The 22,054-nt window shown below is 32.0% G+C and overlaps 2 protein-coding genes across 3 annotated transcripts; one reads left to right on the top strand and one right to left on the bottom strand.

Moving 5' to 3' along the window:
• Positions 1–587: 587 nt before the first annotated feature.
• On the bottom strand, positions 588–21,777 carry LOC149479457 (vacuolar ATPase assembly protein VMA22-like). 2 transcript variants are annotated; one of them, XR_016317249.1, is made up of 4 exons: positions 21,595–21,777; positions 21,043–21,515; positions 20,831–20,935; positions 588–1,178 (listed from the first exon to the last, which is right to left on the bottom strand). XR_016317249.1 is itself a non-coding variant. In XM_089708156.1 (3 exons), the coding sequence occupies exons 1-2, from the start codon at positions 21,602–21,604 to the stop codon at positions 21,043–21,045; spliced, it is 483 nt and encodes a 160-aa protein (XP_089564282.1). In that variant the 5' UTR covers positions 21,605–21,777; the 3' UTR covers positions 20,817–20,935. The 2 variants fall into 2 exon arrangements, 1 of the variants encoding a protein (XP_089564282.1); XM_089708156.1 differs by lacking the exon at positions 588–1,178 and having other exon boundaries at positions 20,817–20,935.
• Positions 1,177–19,703, top strand: LOC149479458 (core alpha-(1,3)-fucosyltransferase-like). The gene is made up of 8 exons (XM_089708155.1): positions 1,177–1,314; positions 10,758–10,986; positions 13,882–14,030; positions 14,346–14,586; positions 15,086–15,283; positions 16,951–17,183; positions 17,394–17,565; positions 17,815–19,703. The coding sequence occupies exons 2-8, from the start codon at positions 10,822–10,824 to the stop codon at positions 17,989–17,991; spliced, it is 1,335 nt and encodes a 444-aa protein (XP_089564281.1). The 5' UTR covers positions 1,177–1,314; positions 10,758–10,821; the 3' UTR covers positions 17,992–19,703.
• Positions 21,778–22,054: the final 277 nt, after the last annotated feature.

The raw sequence follows: 22,054 nt of genomic DNA, 5'->3' as shown, positions 1-22,054 counted from the left end.
TTTCTTGTAAGTATCGTGAAGACACAGTGCAGATATCGATCGAAAAAATAATGGTTTAGATAAAATAGTTTCTGTAAAATTTTAATCATTCATATTTTATAAAGACCGCCTCCTTGGTACAACAGTGGTTGACGAGGTTCCTGTGTTCGATTGCCGGGGGAGACGAAGAAAAAAATATTATCTGGCAGAACACAAGGCTGATCACTTACTTGTTCCTAAAGAAAATCAATCAGTGAAACAGATGTATAATACATCTGCCCCTTACCCCACTAGGAAACATAGGACTTCACTTACATATATATTTAAAACTATCACTACGTGGCATTGTATTATCATTTACCAACCCCATAATATTGACATACCTCGCTTGGATATATATATATTTTATATTGAAAGGCCTCTTCCTTCACTTTACTCTTCATAGCATAACCATATATTTATCTTTTGTAGGACATAATATGTTTTTTTTTTTTTAATTTTTTTGAATAAATAATGTAGTTATGTACATAACTAAAATATTTTCACATTAGATCAGAAAAGCGACAATAGTAGGTAATTTTTATAACATCGTCAATTTAAGGTATTTCACGGAAAATTGACTAAGCTTTATACATGCTTAATCCATACTAATATTATAAATGCGAAAGTAACTCTGTCTGTCTGTTACTCAATCACGCCTAAACTACTGAACCAATTTGCATGAAATTTGGTATGGAGATATTTTGATACCCGAGAAAGGAAGGCTACCTTTTATTGCGAAATATGTACCACGGGCGAAGCCGGGGCGGACCTCTAGTCGACTATAAAAGTGACGACTGAATCAAAATGAACGACCAAAGAATGTATAAGAAATTCTGACGTCGTGTTATTATAACACTTCTTCTCCGAGTTTATAAAGCGTGTTGTTATTCATGACACCTGAAACGATGGAACCGGAGGTGTGTCATAATAGCTTCTCGATACGGTAAACTGTAGTGTATTGAGCTGTGTACATAGGCGTTTGCACGGTTTGGTTGGAAGGCATCACCACCGGCGTACGTCACAGCGTCAATGCAGTGTGGCATGCGACAGGGCGGCAGCGGGCAGGTTGTGCGCGCGCATGCCGGTTCACGCTGCCAATACTTCTTCGTGAAACGCAGAGAGCGCGCGCCTCGGTGGTATCGACGCGGACATCTAATCTGTAACACACCCGATATACAAATAGGAAAATACTGAAAATTATAATAGCAAATATTGTGCTTAAAAACAGTGTCTGAAAAACATAACATCCAGGATACGAACCAATCATTCCATCGTGAAACAAACATATTTTATGTAAGTACAGGTATTATATTTCATAAATATTTCAGTAATTTCCCCTTAAACGTTTTTCTATTTGCATTTAATTTATGCTATTTTCGTACTCTATCCAATGGGCTAATGATTCGAAATAGTTTCTTGTTTATATGAATGTATAAACACGGCAATAGGTATTTGAGCTGCATATATTTCGGAAAGCTAAGTACATATATCTGTAGTTGAAAATTCGCACACTTAAGAACCTTTACCATTGAAAAAAACTCTTCGATCGATCCATATTTATAATCAACTAATATCATTGATTCCATTATCAACAACTTACTGTTAAGTCTAGGTACATATTTTATTAAACAAAAATGAATGGTTATGCAGAAGTACGTACGTACCTACTCATTATTTAAAACTGTAAATATAGCTATATGAATGTCGACTATAATGATAGTTAAATATTAATGAATGAACCATTCACTTATGTTTATTATTATATTATGTTCTCTCATAGTATAACATTGTGTTACAAAATTTAATACTTTGACTACCGATGTTATGACTATAAATATATAACAATAATATTTCACTAGCTCCGATACGTTACTAATATTCTCTGATTGTAGCCTGTAGGTAACTAAGTATGTGATTGTACTAACTACTATTCACTGATTTAAATCAATACACCTAAAATATACTCATTTATATGAAAGAAAATACATATTATGTAAACCTGCAATGCTTGTTTTGTTATCAAATAAATAGGTATTAACAATTTTTGGAGCTAGCAATCTCATGGCGATGTTGGTTGTGCAACTTTAACCTATAGCATAGCCTGCGTCTTAGCTGAACTTTTCAATATAGCGATAATATGTATGCGATTACTTCACTGCATAAAATCAATTTATGAACGGAACAAATATTATTAACAATAAATAATGCAATCTAACTGTGTCACATAAAAGTCAGTTTCACAATTGATTTCGATAATGATGATAATGGTTTTGGAAATAAATTAAACAACAAAATATTGAAAATTGGAAACCTCACATTTGAGTTTAAAGGTAAAAGGATAGGAACACGATTTTCTTTATTAATTGTTACAGGTGTAACGCGTCAAAACTTCATATTACCTACATACCTACATGTACCGTGTACGTAATTATTAATTAAATAATTGATTAAAATTTAATTGAACAAAAAATAGAGCAATTTAGGAAGCTATTCATTGCAATAAATACGTTGTTACGTACTTAAATGGTTTCATTTTTTGTGTCATGTTTATAAAAACATTTGGGACACTATTGATCACATATAACTTCTTGTAACAACGTAAGCAAGTACTTACGATACAAGTGTACAGCTAGGGTTGAACTGTGATCACATATTATAGTTTATACATACATATTATTATCTATCCAATGGAAGAACAAGTCGAACCAAGCTTTCCTTATACATCAGAGAGTAAAGGCTCATTTTATTAGTAATCAAGCTTATTACTTAATTAACATAATACCAAACATAGTATTAAAATAATTTGAATTTAATTATAACGCTCATGCATTGACTCTAAGTACTTATTCCATATATAAATATTATAGAGCGTTTTTTTTCAACCCTCGAACTTTTATTTATATTTAAAATATCCTATTTTATAGACACAACTTAAAGTAGAGTCTCCTATTAATAATTTTCATATTTTCTATGAAAATTCATAATAATAGTGAGCGACCATTTCATGGTTATTTGCAGTTAACATTAATAGTTTTCTGAAAATTTATGAGCTTCTACAGCTACTAGCTAGCCGTTGGTTCTGGCTCCACACGACCAGAAGTACATACCATATAAGACATATTTTTGTATTGTATACTTATATTGTGTGCCAAAATAATCCAAATGGCCTGATATAGTTTGTTACATTTTAACATCCAATCATGTAGAGTCATTACGTACATAAATTACTTACGAAACTTAGTTTCCCAAAAATAAAGTTTGATAAAAGTTTAATTACTTTTTGGGTTAATGAATACCTACTTGAGTATAATATTCGCAATTTAACACTTTTTAAACTTCCACAATCACCTCAAAACTCATATCTATAGATAGCTATGAGTAGGTTTTATCAGCTATTGCTTAAAAATGCGATTTCGAACTGTTTACGTTTTTAATTAATATCAAATAAATGATAGAAAAATAAACTACCATTTATACAAAGCAATTAATGGAAATAACTACTACCTAGTACCTACATATTCATTTTCTTTATCAACATTTTTTTTTATCCAAGGTATCTTTAATTAAATGAAAGGCAAAACTTTCCTTTAGCTCTACATTTTACATTAAGTTTTTGTTAAGAAAGAATAATTTTAAATAAACTTAAACATTCACTTTCAATGGTAAATTCGGATGTCGTCCTTATTACTTATTTAAGAGTCACTATTTAGGTGAACTCTTTAAAGCTTAATAAAACATTTAATACTTTCAACTGTTATCATTGCTCTCTCACCATATGGTACACGTCTGTCTGTTCAGATCAGATAACATTTTAATATGTAACTTACTTCAAACCATTACCCTATTGGTTAAATAATTAATTAATCAATAGATACTATTGTTAATTTTTTTAAGCAACAAAAAGCAATTAATAGTAAATATTGAAAAATTAATCAATTATTTGATATTTCACTAATCTCGTCATATTCCACATATTATATTTTCCTGGAATGTTCTTGGCAATTTAAAAAAGTGGAAAATTTAAAATTACTTTTAAAACTACATTAATATATGAATATAAATTGTAATTAACAATTGATTAAAAATTTTCATTTTTAATTAAATCAACATTAAACTTAATTCTCTCAGGTCCATAACGTCTTACTTAATTTACAATTCTCGTAATATACATATAACATTATTAAAAGAACAAAAGAAAGTGTTTAACCTTTTTTCGTAAGTGGAACAAAAAATCGACCCTGACATGTGCGGTAGAGAAGTGTCCCTCTCGTATTCAACTAGGAAATAGGCCGCTGATATATTTTTATATAGACCGAGTTTTCCAAATATACGGTTTATAAAAGCAGTGTTGTAACTTCCTTGGTCTCTGCTAAAATTCGTTTGAGCAAAAACATTGTTATAGACTGTTATTATTGTGAATACAAAAGCGATTTGTATGCAGTGAGTTTTCTGAAAAGAATACAATTACTTAGTTACCTACATATGTTGAAATAAATATTTTATTTCTTATCTACATAAAAAATAAGCTTCAGTTTAAACTTGATCTATCAATAATATTAAAGTAAAGTTTTCTAAATTGTTCCGTATCTACTTAAGGTATACAAAGGAGTCATTTATATATGTATAAAGCGCAAAAGAATTTTCATGATATATTGTTTTTTAATTCCATTATTGTTTTTATTAAACATTGTACCATTGACGTTTAGATATTATATAAACAAGGTACACATTTACTATTTAACCAATACATGGTGCACCGTGCAACACATAGGTAAAACACTTTTTTTACACTTAGAAAGCTTCATAATAATTATAGAAATTAGTTTTGTCATGTAAATGCATTCATTCCTATCAACAACAAATAGGCTTTTGAAAAATTTAATAGGTTTTTGAAATGAACCACACAATTGAAAGTAATCTAAATTGCAATCACTTAATAACCATAACATAAAACACGACTGGCAATAAAATGTATGTGTAAAAGGTGTTATAAAATTCCGCAATTAAGGATGTTATAAACGGGCTAACGCGCAAACAAATTGTCGTTTAGTATGAATGATAATTGGAGTGCAAAATAAATGCAATCGCAATGTTCTAAATACACCCTCACTTGGAAGATTTTTCGAAAATAGAGCTACAACCATTTTCTATTTTTATATACCTAGTTACTCATTAATTTTTTTACATTCATATCAGGAGAAAGGATAAACTTTTCCAATGGCATTTCCATTAAGATAAATATTCAATAGGTAGACAAGATAAAATGGCCTAATAGGCCTATGTGGATGACGACAAATGTAATACGTACATACTGTTATATCTAGTAGATAAATTTATCCGAAAATAAGGACCTTCATGCTAAATTGGCTATGCAATTCAGAAATATGAAAATTTTATGGTGTTCACATTGTTCCTCATACATATTTGCGTTCATACTTGAACAGAAACAAGACACGCTTAATTAACGATTTCTTTTACGGCTTGCGATATACAACGTTTGTTTTAAACTGCCATCTGACCTATTTCAAAAATCTTTGGTTTATTTATGTGATGAAATACTAGATCATTGATTACATAATATTAATGAACTAAACAATAAACATATGTACGCAACATTTAAAATAATTTGCTCTATATAGTATAAATTTAGAGCAATTGCAACTTTACCTTATGTACCAAAGCCTAAGGAAGTATGAATATGACGTGTTGTTAACTTAAACGCCTTAAAAAAGTGAAGCCCTGCTTCCGTGTACAGGTGTACTATGACTCATATATAACGGTATCATTTGTTAATTGAAAAGTTTTATAACTCCCATGCGGGTAGTCAATAACACGGAACCACGTAAAGGATAGTACGTTCAACCTATATGGTAAATAATCAATAAATAGTGCATTGGACGTTGTTTCCAAAATTAATATGTAACAAAAGCTCCGTGTTTCTATAGTTTAATAAATACTAAATCTAATTAATGAAATAAAACAACCACGGGGGTCTGATTGGTGTAACAAGAGCCTTAGTTTTTACAACTACCTAAGTGTACCCGAATCGTACAATATAGTGTTTATATGGTCTAACTTAAAATAAAGGCTCCATTTGGCAATTGGCATATTGGGTGGGTTTTTGGTGACGTTTTTATGAACTCTATAGTTTCATTTCTTATCTCTCGATGATTAAATCTTTTAAAAAATCTCAAAAGCCAGTGAAAGTATGATGACCGGACAAACAAAAATAAAACGAAAAACTCAATGATCAGTTTTTTCTGTGTTTAATTAATTTTGATTTGCAATGAAGATTTTGTGAAAGCAGTACTTTTGGTTTAAACAGCGTTAAATTCCGTTCCGACGACATTGATTTTTTTACTCAAATTAGATAGGAGAATAAATAAATATATAAAATCAAAAATCAAATTGTACACGTATGTTCTGTAGAAATTATGTATAATTTTATATATGGCAAACAATATTGATTAAAGACAATTCTACACCATAATTGCACCTATTGTCTATGTAATTATAAATTCATACAAACAGAAATAATTAAACAGTGTCGCAATTACGAAATTCAGTATTTTGTGTATCCTTTATACTTTATAGTTTATGTAGTTACTAGCGACCCGCCCCGGCTTCGCACGGGTGCAATGCTGATACTAAATACACTACAGAACAAAAACCGGCCAAGTGCGAGTCGGGCTCGCGCACAAAGGGTTCCGTAGCAGCAAATATAATAAATTACAGTTAAATCAACCTATCTCAAAAACTATAAGAGATACTTTGATCAAACCAAAAATCGTTGAAAGAGTTAATTAGCATGCATCACCTCTATTTTTTTTAGAATTTTATACCCCGTAGTTATAAAAATAGAGGGGGGGGGACATACTTTTTACGACTTTGAGAGCTGATATCTCAAAAACCGTTCACTTTAAGAAAAATGTTTATTAGAAAACTTTATATCATTTTAAAAGACCTTTCCATTGATACCCCACACGGGTATGTACATCGAAAAAAAAAATTTCATCCCTCAGTTACATGTATGGGGGGCCCCACCCCCAATTCTTTTTTTTACTATTTAGTGTCATATTTTTGTAGCGGTTCATACAACACATATTCCCATCAAATTTCATCACTGTAGTACTTATAGTTTCCGAGTAAATCGGCTGTGACAGACGGACAGACGGACAGACGGACAGACGGACATGACGAAACTATAAGGGTTCCGTTTTTGCCATTTTGGCTACGGAACCCTAAAAATTGTGAACGTTGTATAGGTATAAAAATATAGCGGCCCGCTCCGGCATAGCACGGGTATAAAATACATAGCCGGGCGGCCGCAAACGCTACGTCCCGCAATTTTTAGGGTTCCGTAGCCAAAATGGCAAAAACGGAACCCTTATAGTTTCGTCATGTCCGTCTGTCCGTCTGTCCGTCTGTCCGTCTGTCACAGCCGATTTACTCGGAAACTATAAGTACTACAGTGATGAAATTTGATGGGAATATGTGTTGTATGAACCGCTACAAAAATATGACACTAAATAGTAAAAAAAAGAATTGGGGGTGGGGCCCCCCATACATGTAACTGAGGGATGAAATTTTTTTTTTCGATGTACATACCCGTGTGGGGTATCAATGGAAAGGTCTTTTAAAATGATATAAAGTTTTCTAAAAAACATTTTTCTTAAAGTGAACGGTTTTTGAGATATCAGCTCTCAAAGTCGTAAAAAGTATGTCCCCCCCCCTCTATTTTTATAACTACGGGGTATAAAATTCTAAAAAAAATAGAGGTGATGCATGCTAATTAACTCTTTCAACGATTTTTGGTTTGATCAAAGTATCTCTTATAGTTTTTGAGATAGGTTGATTTAACTGTAATTTATTATATTTGCTGCTACGGAACCCTTTGTGCGCGAGCCCGACTCGCACTTGGCCGGTTTTATTAAATCTGTAATATCTTCGAAAATATTCACTTAAATCATACGGTGTAAAGGGCCATATAGATCTATATTAAATGAACAATGTATCCATGGTATTTAATCGGTTAAGGATTAATGCTGTATTGGTTAAAATCGCTTCGAAAATTAGCCATTATTTGTCGTAAAAAGTAAATGACAAAAAAAAGTTATTGTGGGTTATCCATAAGAGATAGACATATACCATCGCGGACTTTTCTGTAGACCTTTTCAATGTGTATAATACTTAGTACATTATTTTGATAAAACTCGTAGGGTTCAGCCTGCGTTTGCAATGTAAGCGGAATAAATGTAATTTTTTACGACATCACATTAGAAACCTCAAAAATAACAGTACTTCTCCACTACTTAATGGATCTTATTATACATATAAACCTTCCTCTTGAATCACTCTATCTATTAAAAAAAACCACATCAAAATCCGTTGCGTAGTTTCAAATATTTAAGCGTACAAAGGGACATAGGGACAGGGAAAGCGACTTTGTTTTATACTATGTAGTGATAGTGATAGTGATGTTTTTAGGATGGATGAGGTTTTCGGGACATTTTAAGACCACACATTTATTCGTTAGACTAAATTCTATACACTTTACCTAACTATATATTCTAACTATATACTAGGCTGAAATTTTATATTTTCCTTAGAGCTAATTATTAACCGCGACAAATCATTGCACGTGTCAGCGCTGGTTTTTTAACACCAAGTGTCATATCAATTCGTCTAGCATCTACACACTAAGTGAATCAGGACATTCCACACCAACATAATAACAATTTATCTTTAGATATTATAATTTAGAAGCTATTGTGTCTGAAATAGTTCGTAGAATTACCATGAAGTCAATTGTTGCTGCATAACGATCGGGAGGGCTTGCGTAGTTTATACGCATGAACAATAGGTATTTATCATCATATTGTCGTAGAGAGAATATCTTTGGCTTTCTTATTGAAATCATAGGAACAACCCAGAATAAAATTACGAGCTCTGTTGTAAGGATAGTCAGCGATAAATAGGTTTTAGAATTAAAAAACTCATATAAGTGAGGAAGTAGAACGCCTAATGTTGACTGTATGACATTATATCTGAGAAAAATTACAGATATATCTTAATTAGTTAATTATACTTCGAGCTTCCCTGCACATCATTGCACTCATAGGTACATTTAGATGTTTATATTTATAGAAAATTCGTTGTGTCTAATTTAGGCGACAATCAGAATGCCGCAGATACCAATTCTGTTAGGCTTTCTTAGTCTTCGTTTTGTAATTTATTTTAAGATTTTACGAGTGTTCAATTAAACTTAATTTCTTTTTTCAACAAGGAATTTAAAAAGCATTTATCTACGAATAAAATAAAACGAAACTTGGTCAAAAACTGTCGATGGTAAAATATACTCTTGAAGGTAGATATTAGCGTAATTCTGTAGGTCACGTCATGATTGTGTTTGACGACAAAACGGTATCTAATTAGAGCCTTTAGCCACCTTTAGCGGTAGCTCACAAACTTATCTCACAAATATAACAAAGTTCAAAGACCTTGATTAATATGTGACAGTTCCGATGTTTACTGAAATAATAACCAAATGGTCGTAAACGTGTCGTAAACCATTACGTAGAAAACTATTTAAACCGAGCTCTTGGAGTAGGCGCTGTGCATGTAACTAAATAAACAGATAATAAAATTGAATGTTTCATAATTTAATTTGGAAAAGACATTGAAGTTTACCTATACATAAAATAGGTAATTAACTTTCAATTCAATGATTGAAAACTTCATTCTTAATCTATACATGGAAAAATTCTTCAATTGTTGATTATGAGATACGAATTGTTTTTATTAATTAACTAGAGTTCCGCCCGCGGCTTCGCCCGCTTTGTCTAAAACATAATAAATTATATACTAAAACCTTCCACTTGAATAACTCTATCTATTAAAAAAAACCGCATCAAAATCCGTTGCGTAGTTTTAAAGGTTTAAGCATACATAGGGACATAGGGACAGAGAAAGCGACTTTGTTTTATACTATGTAGTGATTCACTCTACCGTCGGTCGCGATAACTTTTTATTTTAAAAAAGAAATCTATCTCACCATCAATAAATTATTTTAAGCAACAGTCAACGAGCTTATTTTATTTAGGGATACCTTTGATATTATATACTAACTTCTTGCAACATCTGTCATAATTAATATTTTTGGAGTTTGTGACCAACTTTTGACATTTTTAAGTTTAATTTTTTTTTTATAGCTTAATTAATATAAATAAATTTTAAATTTATTCTAAAGTTTAGTATTGATAATGTTTAAATTGTGTAATTTGTGATGCTAAAATTTATTTGAATGTTTCATCTAAGGTTTCATCAAAATCATAAAGTAATAATGATAAGGTAAATTTAATATTGTGAATTTTTTTACATGTTCCTTTCATCTCTCATCGTACCTTAATTTATCTTAAGATTCAAATGCCTAAATTATCTATAACTGGATAATAAATATAAACCTATGTTTAAATTGCAACATGTGCAGTGTGCACTGTGCAGCCCTTTTTCATCGAACCTTAGAGAGGAAGATTTTATATTATCAACGTCTCTATCATTAAAAAATAAATCCCCATTTCCCTTGGGCGACGCGACGTGCCCATCACGCATGAAAAATTGGACTAATTTCGCACCTTTTCTTGTTGTATCTTATAGAAGAAAATTTAAATAAATTGCTCGAAAAATAATAAAACGGCTAATTAACACGATTGATAGTTCCCGATTTTTTTTTCCAGATGATATCAAAACCACAAAATGGGCACAAATGTCGGGCACCGTGAGCAGAACCGCTGAGCGGGCATGTGGGCGCGCGCGGCGCGTGTGCTGCGGCGCGTGGCGCTGCTGGTGCCGTTCGTTCTGACGGCGCTGGCGCTGCTGCTGCTGCCGCGCCCGCCGCCCTACAGCACGCCCGCGCGGCTCCCGACCCCGCCGCCGCAACTACCGCGCGACGAACCGCACTTGCATGTTTGTAACTTTTGTATCTTGTACTTTATTGCTCTTTATTTTCCCTCTTGGATTAATCATTCAAATTTGTATGTTGCATATAAATTTAAATAGTTAATTGAAGAAATTGAGTTACTGTGTAATAATTGCAAGCTACTATAATGACTCAAGGCGGGCGGGCTCTAATGATCCGGTCATTATATAAGCAGAGAATAAACAAAAACATACTATTGAAATTTTCTTTCTATAAACGATTCAAATTACCATCTTATTCGTTTGATGTGATCAAACATATTTATAAACTATGTAAGTAAGTACCTAAGGGACAAATTTAAAACTGTTTGGTATGGCAAATGTGAAAAATACTTATCAGCCAATTTAGAACGTGTGTATTCGTATATCAGCCACTTAGTAATAGCATAGTTAATTGTTTTATTCAAATACCTTTTTTATTTCCTTGAAAATCGATAAAACCATTATTTAAAAAAGACGATCCGAAAGATATTAAGAATTACAGACCTATAGCGTTAATACCAGTGATATCTAAAATATTTGAAAAAGTAATCTTAGAAAGAATTAGAAATTATATTGATAGAAACAAGATCTTATGTAAAGAACAGTTTGGATTTAGGAAAAATAGTTCCACTTCATTAGCATGCTTTGATATGGTGAAAGAAATAATTCAAGCCTTCATCGAAAAAAAACCCGTAAGCGCTATATTTCTAGATATGAGCAAGGCATTTGATTTTGTAGACCATGAATTACTCTTGCTTAAGTTAGATAAATATGGTATAAGAGGAATTGCCAAAGAATGGATTGCTAGTTATTTAAAGGATAGAGATCAGTTTGTGGAAATACAAAAAATAGTAAATCAATCAAGAAACGTATATAGATCAGTAAAAAAAACTAATAGATCAGGTGTACCACAAGGAAGTGTGCTCGGCCCGTTTTTATTTCTCTTGTATATTAATGACCTACCGAAATCAGTGAAACACAAATCAGTTTTATTCGCAGACGACACTACCCTAATTGTTAAATGTACTGAAAAGGAAACGTACGAGAGAGATATAAATGAAGCAGTTAAAAATATTGTAAAATGGTTAGAAGACAACAATCTTAAAATTAACTTATTAAAAACAAAAATAATTCAATTTTATACAAAAAATTGCTCCAAAATAAACCTAAATATAAAGTGTGATAACCAAGTAATAGAAAAAGTAGATCATCATAAATTCTTGGGTGTTTTGTTGGATGAAGGTCTAAAATGGAACAAACATATTGATTACGTTTGTGACAGAATTAATCGTTTCGTTTACGTATTACGGCGTTTAAGAGATACTGTTTCTATGAATGCAGCAATAAATGCTTATCATGCCTACGTTTCCTCTGTACTTTCGTATGGAATCATTCTTTGGGGACAATCTTGTGATGTGCGGAAGGTATTTGTCTCACAAAAAAAATGTATCAGAGCTCTGTGCGGTTTGAACCAAAGAGACAGTTGTAGACCTCTGTTTAGTAAATTACGGATCCTTACTTTAACTTGCATGTACATAAGAGAAGTATGTTTATTTGTAAAATATCACCCGGAATACTTTAAGAAGAAAGGAGATGTAAATTCGCATATGTTGACAAGATACCAAAACAAATTACATTTCCCAACGTGTAGAATTAACAAAGCTAAAAACAGTGTAATATTTATGGCTATTAAAATATATAATAAAATACCGGACAATTTCAAGGAACTACCAGTAAACTTTTTCAAAAATAAACTGACGAACTGGTTGATGGTGAAACAATTTTATGACATTGAAGAATTTATGACTTTTAAGTAGTGTAAACTGAATTGTGTGTGATAAGTGTGTGATATAATCGTGTTAATCGTAGTGCGTTCCCGTAATTGTGAAAATTGAATTGTGTGTACATATAAATAATTAGACTAATCAACTTTCTTTTTCAATATTTGCACACCCAATCAATGGGTAGAATGTATTAGCCACATAATATTGTAATTAAAAACATCTATAATTTGTAACTACATTCTTGCAAATAAATATAATTTGAATTTGAATTTGAATTTAAAATGAAATTAGTAATCAATCGTGTCATATGCCCACATACAACTATGCCAGTATTACTCATGCCCATATTTCACGATAATAACAGCTTGGGAATGAGGGGAGATCAACGATGAACAATGAAGGTGGGATAAGAAATAGCCGTATTTCTGGAATGACAAGTCATTCACACTAACGGCATCGGAACTATACACGCTCTTCATTCTTAATCAATTTCCCACATTTCTTTTGAACCAAACGATACTCAGTGAATTGTAAAGGTACTTGCTCTATCTGTACATTTTACAACATACCGTCTAGTAAAACCAGCAATATTAAAATTATGGCGGCTATATTACTAATCCATATGACACAGCAACCTAAATACAAACGATAAAACGTGTCGATTAGATAGGGCTTCAAATTTGAATTAAACATTGATAAGGAACGGGATATACACCTCTTTACAAATATGGGTAACATTTTATATTTTCCCTGCACTAAATACGTAACAAAGATTCGGATTTCGGATTTAAGTTTCACGAGATTAACGTAAAATGATATTTTTATTTAATTAGTTAGTAGTTAACATGTAAAAAATAATATTAACTTTTTGTGGGGTATTAATTCCTAAAACTTAAAAGTACATTGTTTCTAATGATAATCGTTTATGCTAAGTATACCGTCTCACTTTTAAAAACTTCCTATGTTACCTCAAAACATGCATACGACGTGGTCATAAAATTTCACACCGAAAATGATATGAACAATATGTACGACTGATGTCACCACTGCATTGTGTATTTTACGCAACGTGACCAGGCCCTTTTAATTAAAAAGCGTGACGACATTATCCTTTCAGAATGCGATCACCGAAAGTGAGGATGAGTTGAATAATATTGAAGATGAATTTTCTAAACGACCTTGGTACATGAGCGGAGGTGAAAGGAAACCCAAGAACCATGATCCACTAGCAAGGCTATTTCCAGAGGACTTGCCTAGTGAAGACAGGTAATTAGCATACCTTAAATGTATCCAAGTATACAGGTGACTTAATATATTTGAGAAATGGAAGCCCAATCGATTCCTTTGTGCCGTCTTGGTACACACTGCACAGTTTTATGCAAGATCTATTATTGGAAGACATGCAGCAAAATTAAATGAACACTATAATATTTTTCATTGTTTAATTGCGAATAAAACGGCATTATACCACAAAATAATGAGAAAATATTATATACATATATCTAAACAAAGTTAACTTTAGATCTCAATCGATGGTAAATTACAGTGCTAACTGAAATACCATATTACTTGTATCAACAGAATTGTCGAGCAGCTCATGTACACTCTACCAAAAGACGAGGATGTACCAGTAAAGAAGATACTGTTGGCTAATGGTCTAGGCACTTGGGGTGTGTCTGGTGGTCGAACTGAATTCATCAGAAACAAATGTCCAGTGGACAGGTGCACGCTGACGGGAGATTCCAGAGAGGCGGGAACGGCAGACGCCATCTTGTTCAAGGACCATCACACCCCGTTTAACATCAAGCGACCACCGAACCAGGTAATTTGATTGGAAATAGTTATTTACATTTAGTCTGTGCGCTATAGCACGATTTTAATGGCAAACAGGTATAATGATAATAATTAGAGATTTAAACAAAAGGTTTTAATGTCATTTAGTTATTGATAATAATACAATTAGATAAGTTGGCAAGAGCTGCGATTATCACAAATTGATAAATATACTATGTTATAAATAAAATTACAGCATGTGACTGATTAGCTTACTCGTAAAATATAAACAACGTCTTTATGAATGACAGAACCGGGTTGGTGTTACCAAAAATAATATTATTTTTATAAATTACGAATGAGCACAGAACAGCTGTATAGCTGGTATGCGAAACATTTTAATTTAATATTTATAGATTTATTATATTTTGCTCGACACTAGATTTGAATTTCGAAAGAAAAATGTGTTTATAGCACTGAACGTGCAGAACAAGACTGAGAATATTGTTTTTTAATAAAATACCATTCAATCTCGAAATATCTTTCAGATATGGATACTCTACTACTTGGAATGCCCGTACCATACCGCATCTCTGCGACCGACTACCGTGGACGTTTTCAACTGGACGGCAACCTACCGACACGACTCCGATATCGTCGCCCCTTACGAGAAGTGGGTCTATCACGATCCCATTGTCACCGAAAAAGAGCTTGAAAGAAATTACGCAGCTAACAAGACGAAGAAAGTAAGAAGACATAATATATTTTGCTATCGTTATCGCTGTCGCTTTTTTTGCTTGATAATTGCCGTAAATTAACTTGAACATGAATACGCTTTTAACTAAAGGTACCTTCCTTCAGGTAATTGATTTTCAAAATGTTTTATTTAACCTCAAACATTTCATTTAAAATCATGTAAGTATATGTTGATAATAAGCATAAAATTAAAATACTAATTATTATGAGTACTCTATAGACTATACCTATATCATTCAAAATAAATTAATCGATAACTTTGTAATTGAAATAAAAACAAGATTTACGTTTTTATAAATATGTAGGTACGTACAACTACGTATTTTATAATTAAGTGATTTGAATCTTGAATCGGTCAATTGAGCATCTATGATAAAGACACACGCCGACACTATTATCACTTCCTAAAGAATCGATAACGATTTCAATTATTTATTTGATATTTAATATATCTAATACCGAGTACCTAGATTCTAACTACATATTTTATCCATCCAAAATAGAAGACGATCTCACTTAAAATATAAAGGGGTTTAAAAATTTTTTGTATGGAGCCTGGCACACCTACTATCCGCCATTTTAATTTTTTTTCGATTGCTGACATACAGACGAGCAAAAAATGGTGAATAATATATGGGTGTAAAACGTCACGTTTTAGAGATATATGGAAAACCAGCTAAATAATTCCAATTTTTATTATATTTTATCGTTGAAATACCTCTCAGAATGTATCAAATTAGCATGAATGTTTGTAGTATTATCTTGGTCGTTGACAGAGGTGCTTATTAATTTATTTACACCTCTTGATTCATAGTTCACTATAAATAAAAAAATCAACTCTGTTTTAATCGCTGTAGCGTAATAATAATATAATGTTTTTAGTTTTTACCTAATATTTTTTACGTTTATTCATCCTACTGTGATAAATATTTTTGACACTTCAACGTGTAATATCGCAAAGCCATGCACATGTATTGATCGCTCATTTGTGACGCATTCTGAACATTTCGATAAAACAGGACACTGTAACTCGACTCTCAATTTCCACTTACAAGTGTTTTAATTGAATTCGATAAAATTCATTGCACAGCTACAGCTTGAATTCGCGGTTGCGCAGTAAATTAAATACCAATAAAAAAACAAATTAAATTTAAATGTAAAAAATGTTCTCCATTCCATCCTAAAATTCCATCGATATGTTCATTGGTTTATTGTATTTTAGGCCAGCTGACAGCTCCTTTTGACCTGTACCTATGACTTTGTAATTCTCTATACGCAGGTCGCGGACATGGTTAGTGAACCATTCGACAAACAGCTATCTCACATTATGTATTTCCACTTCTTTTTCTTTCAATTTAGACCGATAAATATTGACTTCCTATAAATAAATAAACAACTACCCACAATCGCCAAGATATCTATTAGAACGTCAAAAATTACCTCGCAGCAGTTGTATAAAACATTCATTGGAATTAATATCTTATTCCATGGCGTTAATGATCAGTCTCGCTCATTAGAAAATCTGCCTAGTTGCCTAGTACATATATTGGCAGAGTTTTGCCTCGGACAATTGTTGAGCGCGTTTGTGAATCAATTTGTTCATTGTACGTCGCGCGTCGGTGCAAACAAGCAATGAAACCAAACATGAACACTTCAGGTCGCTTGGTTCGTGTCCAACTGCCACGCCCGCAACCGCCGCCTGCAGTACGCCCGCCAGCTGGCCAAGCACATCCCGGTGGATATCTACGGCGCTTGCGGCTCGCACCACTGCCCCCGCACTGATCCCAACTGCTTGGAAATGCTCGACAAAGAGTACAAATTCTACCTCGCCTTTGAGAATTCTAACTGCCGGGATTATATAACGGAAAAGTTCTTTGTCAACGGATTGCAGTAAGTGTGAATTAGAAAATTATTATTATTTATTTACGACGTACGCTAAATCATACATCAATACGTCCTTTATTCCGATTCAATAAAGTATGTAGTAGGTTTTCCCTATACAATTCGATCACAGAATAACATGACTCATAGAAGTTCAATTGTTTCACTAAGTATAGCTATCGTAGTTATTGATAGCGTTACTATATATTTCTCCTTTAGACACGATGTGCTGCCAATAGTAATGGGAGCGCGGCCTTCAGATTACGCAGCGGTCGCGCCGCACAACTCGTATGTGCATGTCGAGGAATTCGCTAATCCAGAAGAGTTGGCTTCGTATCTACGTCGACTGGATGAGGATGACAGTCTTTACAATTCGTATTTCAAGTGGAAGGTAATAAAAATTCATATCTACGTAAATTTATTGCTCGGCATTTGAAAACGTTTTTATTGCAAGCATTATTACTGATATAAAATTGCGATATTGCAATGTTCCTTTCCTAATCCTTTCCTAATATGTATAAACTTCGTGTATTAAGATTTAAAAATATTGAAAATTGTGTATGAACAATTTTATCGGTATCAAAATATGTAGTTTGTTTTTTAATGCCAATAAATTAATATAATTAAATATAATTTGCAGGGTACTGGCGAATTTATAAACACATACTTCTTCTGTCGCGTCTGTGCAATGGTGCACGCGAACGGGCGCAGACAGCGAAACGCGCACTACACGGACGTGCAAGCGTGGTGGCGCGACGCGACGTGCACGCGCGGCGAATGGCGCTCGACTGTACGCGACCCAAGGGACAACCGCTAATGTCGAACTACCCTCATGCGAATGCAGCTTGAGTAATTACCAAAGGTGATTAAATGATAGCACAAAATAACGGACAAAATACACATTATGAAATTTTTTCGACTGACATGGTAGTCTTATTAAGAATTTGTGTATCTTCGGTAATTACGCAATGATTTATATATTCCGTGTAGTGCAGTCGTGCAAAAAATGTTTAAGGCGGGGGCAACTGTGTATTTTTAAAAACCTTCTAGCACTAGAATTGAATGTTGAAAAACCTAGGGAGGAGACAGCGGCGTCTCTGATGTGTGCTTCGCTTATGTCATACGTAACATGACGCACTCATGGCTCTGAATAAATGATTTTTTTCATCTGAAGAAGAATATAATTATTATTCAAGCACAAACCAAAAATAACAGAGCCATGATAGCCCATTATTATTAAAATGGTGTAGTATTCACGTCCATTATAATTAGATATACATTTATATGTATTAAATCTATTCAAAATTATTTTGAAGTGCAATTTTAAATGAATTAGTGAATGATGTTAATATACGCTTGTGTGTATGAAATATGAATTTAGAGGAATGTTATTAGAATTTAAAAAAGGTAAATGAGGAAAGAGATAAGTTGTCATCACAAAACTATATTATACTTGATGTAACTATTTTAACATGAGAATATCATTTGATATTCTTTACACATTAAAACAAGAAAATAATCTTATAGGAGAAATCTGTCATTCAATTAAACTATGATTTGTTCAGTTTTGTTAACATAGTTTCTCTTCAAAATTATTTATTCATCGAAAAAATCTGTATTTTTATAGTTGTTTTACTCATAATAATGAATAACTGGATAGTATGATTTACTGTTTAATAATAAGATAACTGTACTATAATCTTAATCTTCATTTAATATTAATATGTACCACAAACATCACAAAATATATTTAATTGTTACATTAAATGTTAACATCCAATATGAGAAATTATGAATCAAATAAGGGATGTAAGTGAATTAGAATTTATTTTATCCAAAGAACATTGGATGATAAACATTGTACTTAATACACATTATACAAGGTTTTTGCATTTGTTAGTTTTATTATAAAGTATTTTGTACTTATTTTCTACAGTATTTTTAAAATACATTATTTTTATTTATTGTTGTTTGTTATATTGTATGTTTGAATTAAGTATTATTGTTGGATGCAAATTAAATGCACATATGTTAATTGTACTGAAACATAAGACACATTCCATGTTATATTTACAATTTAATTTTTCACTATTTATTTTATGTAAAGCATTTTCACCCTTATTGAGTTACCATTTGAATGTTTAGGAATAAGATTTGCATTTGCAAACTTAGATGTTGACATTGATTGGTAAATAAATTTATGATTTGTTTATTTTTAATAAGGATTATGAATCAAATTGTTATGAACTCTGTTTCCAAAAAAATAGCTCATTGTGTCTAGTCATGACTACTTTTAATTGAGCACAAATATATTTCTATAACAATTATGTTTCCAATGAAATTTAGCACAATTTGAATTATATTAAATATACTTTTGTATTTTTTTTATTAATTTATATTTATAATTTGTATGTACTTTACAATAAGAGTATTCATAATGTTCCTTGTTTTATTATATTTAAGTGTAAATTATTATTAGATGTAAAATAAATCATTAAACCAATTTTAATTAATCAAACATGTTTTATTTCATAATCCCGATTCCTGACTTTATGAAAGATTAATAAGATTGAACAGAAGCAATTCTCTGTATTCATGAAATCATATAATTAAGAACAGTAAAAGCTCTTTATTTGTGGGTGATAGGTTTCGTAAATGAGCCACGAATAGAGAAACTGTGAATATGGAATGGTAATTTGTTTGGGGATACATTCCTAGGTGACAAAATAAAAATAAAATTCATAAAGAAATAGGCCACAATTTTTCAATCCACAAATAGTGAAAACGCGAATGAAGGAAGCACGAATAAGGAGCTGTTACTGTATTCATAAGAATTTTGAAGTGGGTTCATAACTCATATCATATCAAAATTGTTGGTTTAAATAATTAAATCAAAAAAGATTCTAAGCATACCTAAACAATGTGGATGTTTAGGATACTTTAAAATAAATTAATGAAAACATAAGGGGGCGTCCATAAATTACGTGAGTTGTTATAGGGGGGGGGGGGGGTCGAGAAAAACCTCATCTAACCTTACGTTGGGGAGAGGGGGGGTGTCGGCAAATATCACGCAATTTTTTTTAATTGAAACAAAACAAATTATACTCTTTTGGTCCGTTTAATCCAAATAACATGCTTAAGATTTTAATGTTACGGTTTAAAATTGTTACCTTGTTATATAACACTAAGGGCCGATTTTTCAATGCTTGGATAAAACTTATTCGTCGAATAATGTATAAAACTACCATTTTAAAAACGTATTCTAATTGCCCGTATTTGACAGTTTACGTGACATTTTAATATTATCGTGTAATACTTTATTGGACGGATAAGTTTTATCCAAGCATTGAAAAATCGGCCCTTATTATAACTTATCAGCAATACATATTAATTACTATTTTTAACTAGTCGTAAAGAAAAGCACGAAGCAATTTTTTTTTCATTTTACAATGACAAATAAACATAAGAAACCCACATTTTGAAAAATCTCACGTGAGATGGGGGGATGGGGGAGGGGGTTCAATAAAATCTCATGATATCTCACTAGAGGGGGAGGGAGGGTCAAAAAATGGACAAAAACACCTCACGTAATTTATGGACGCTCCCTAATTTGCCTTTTGAAAGAAAAAATAAAACATGAAATTAAATTAACTTACAGACTGGTTTAATTTCATCCATACACTGAATACACTTTACTATAATATGAATAATTAAATTAAATAAATATGCCATGCCTCTTCTTCTTTGCTGAATATTTGAATCTGCAATAAATATAATTATCATTTGAATCACCTTGAAAATGTTTATATTACTTTTACAAAATTGTGAATTAGGTACCTCATTTTAGGTGTAACTAATATAATCTTACCTAAGTTGATTTAACAGCTTCCTTATAACTCTTCAAGAGTGTTATATTGTTTGAATTCTCTAATAACTGTATTTGAATGTTGGCACATTCCACAACAAAGTTAAGGGTATTTTGAAAAATGCTTTTTGCTTTATGTAAATTCTGAGGAACTAAAACACCAAACCAATGCATTGGATTCACAGTATTGGAATGATTTTCAATAATTTTAAATTGTTTTGAATTATCTTCCTCAACAGTTTCACACTGTGTTGATGCTGAAAATTCTATACTCGCTTCAGTAGGAAGTCTCTCCTTGCTTACAGACGTCTGACCCATAATATATCGTGATTTTGCTAAATGAAAACAGCCATTATTTAAACTCGTTTCAATATTCACTTCCCTACTCATCTTCTCTTCCATTAAATGTAACTGACGCAAAGTCATTTTATCTAACAAGTCATTTGTTGATTCCATATCACATATAGATTCTGAATCTGAAATAGATACACAATTTTTATTCATCTAAAATATTTACTGGATAAATTTTGGCACTAGGGTAAACCTGATACTTACCAATAACCATTTTAAAATAATTATGTATTAAATTATTATTTTACTACGTATCTTTCTAAGATTGTACTGTACTGTTAAATAACTTGATAATTATGAATATTAACGACTAATGTAATTATTGTTATATAGAAAAACAAAATGCTGTGGCCAAAGCCCAAAAATTGTTTTGAAATAATGTCATCAGTCATGTGACAGCCACAGAGTAGATAATATCACAGAGTTAAGTTAATAGGTTATATTAGGTACATAAGCTCACTAGCAACACCAGCAACACCACAGACATACAGATCGTTTTGTAAAAAATGTACACTTTAAAGACGTTATTTAAATAGTAAAAAGATGTGTGGCACTCGGGGACTGGCGCGGTAAAGCTATTGCATGCTTTGCCTTCAAGCCACACCTCCGCGCACGTCGTAGTGGGGAGCGTGAGGTTTTTCGTTACTAAATTTCTGGATTCGGT

Source organism: Colias philodice, chromosome 20, assembly GCF_061535455.1.
Source record: "Colias philodice isolate Cphi_HAF_F1 chromosome 20, ilColPhil1 Martin Lab GWU primary, whole genome shotgun sequence".
In the NCBI taxonomy this organism is placed as follows: domain Eukaryota; kingdom Metazoa; phylum Arthropoda; class Insecta; order Lepidoptera; family Pieridae; genus Colias; species Colias philodice.
The sequence above is the reverse complement of the archived record's forward strand: the minus strand, read 5'-3'. Positions and strand labels throughout refer to the sequence as shown.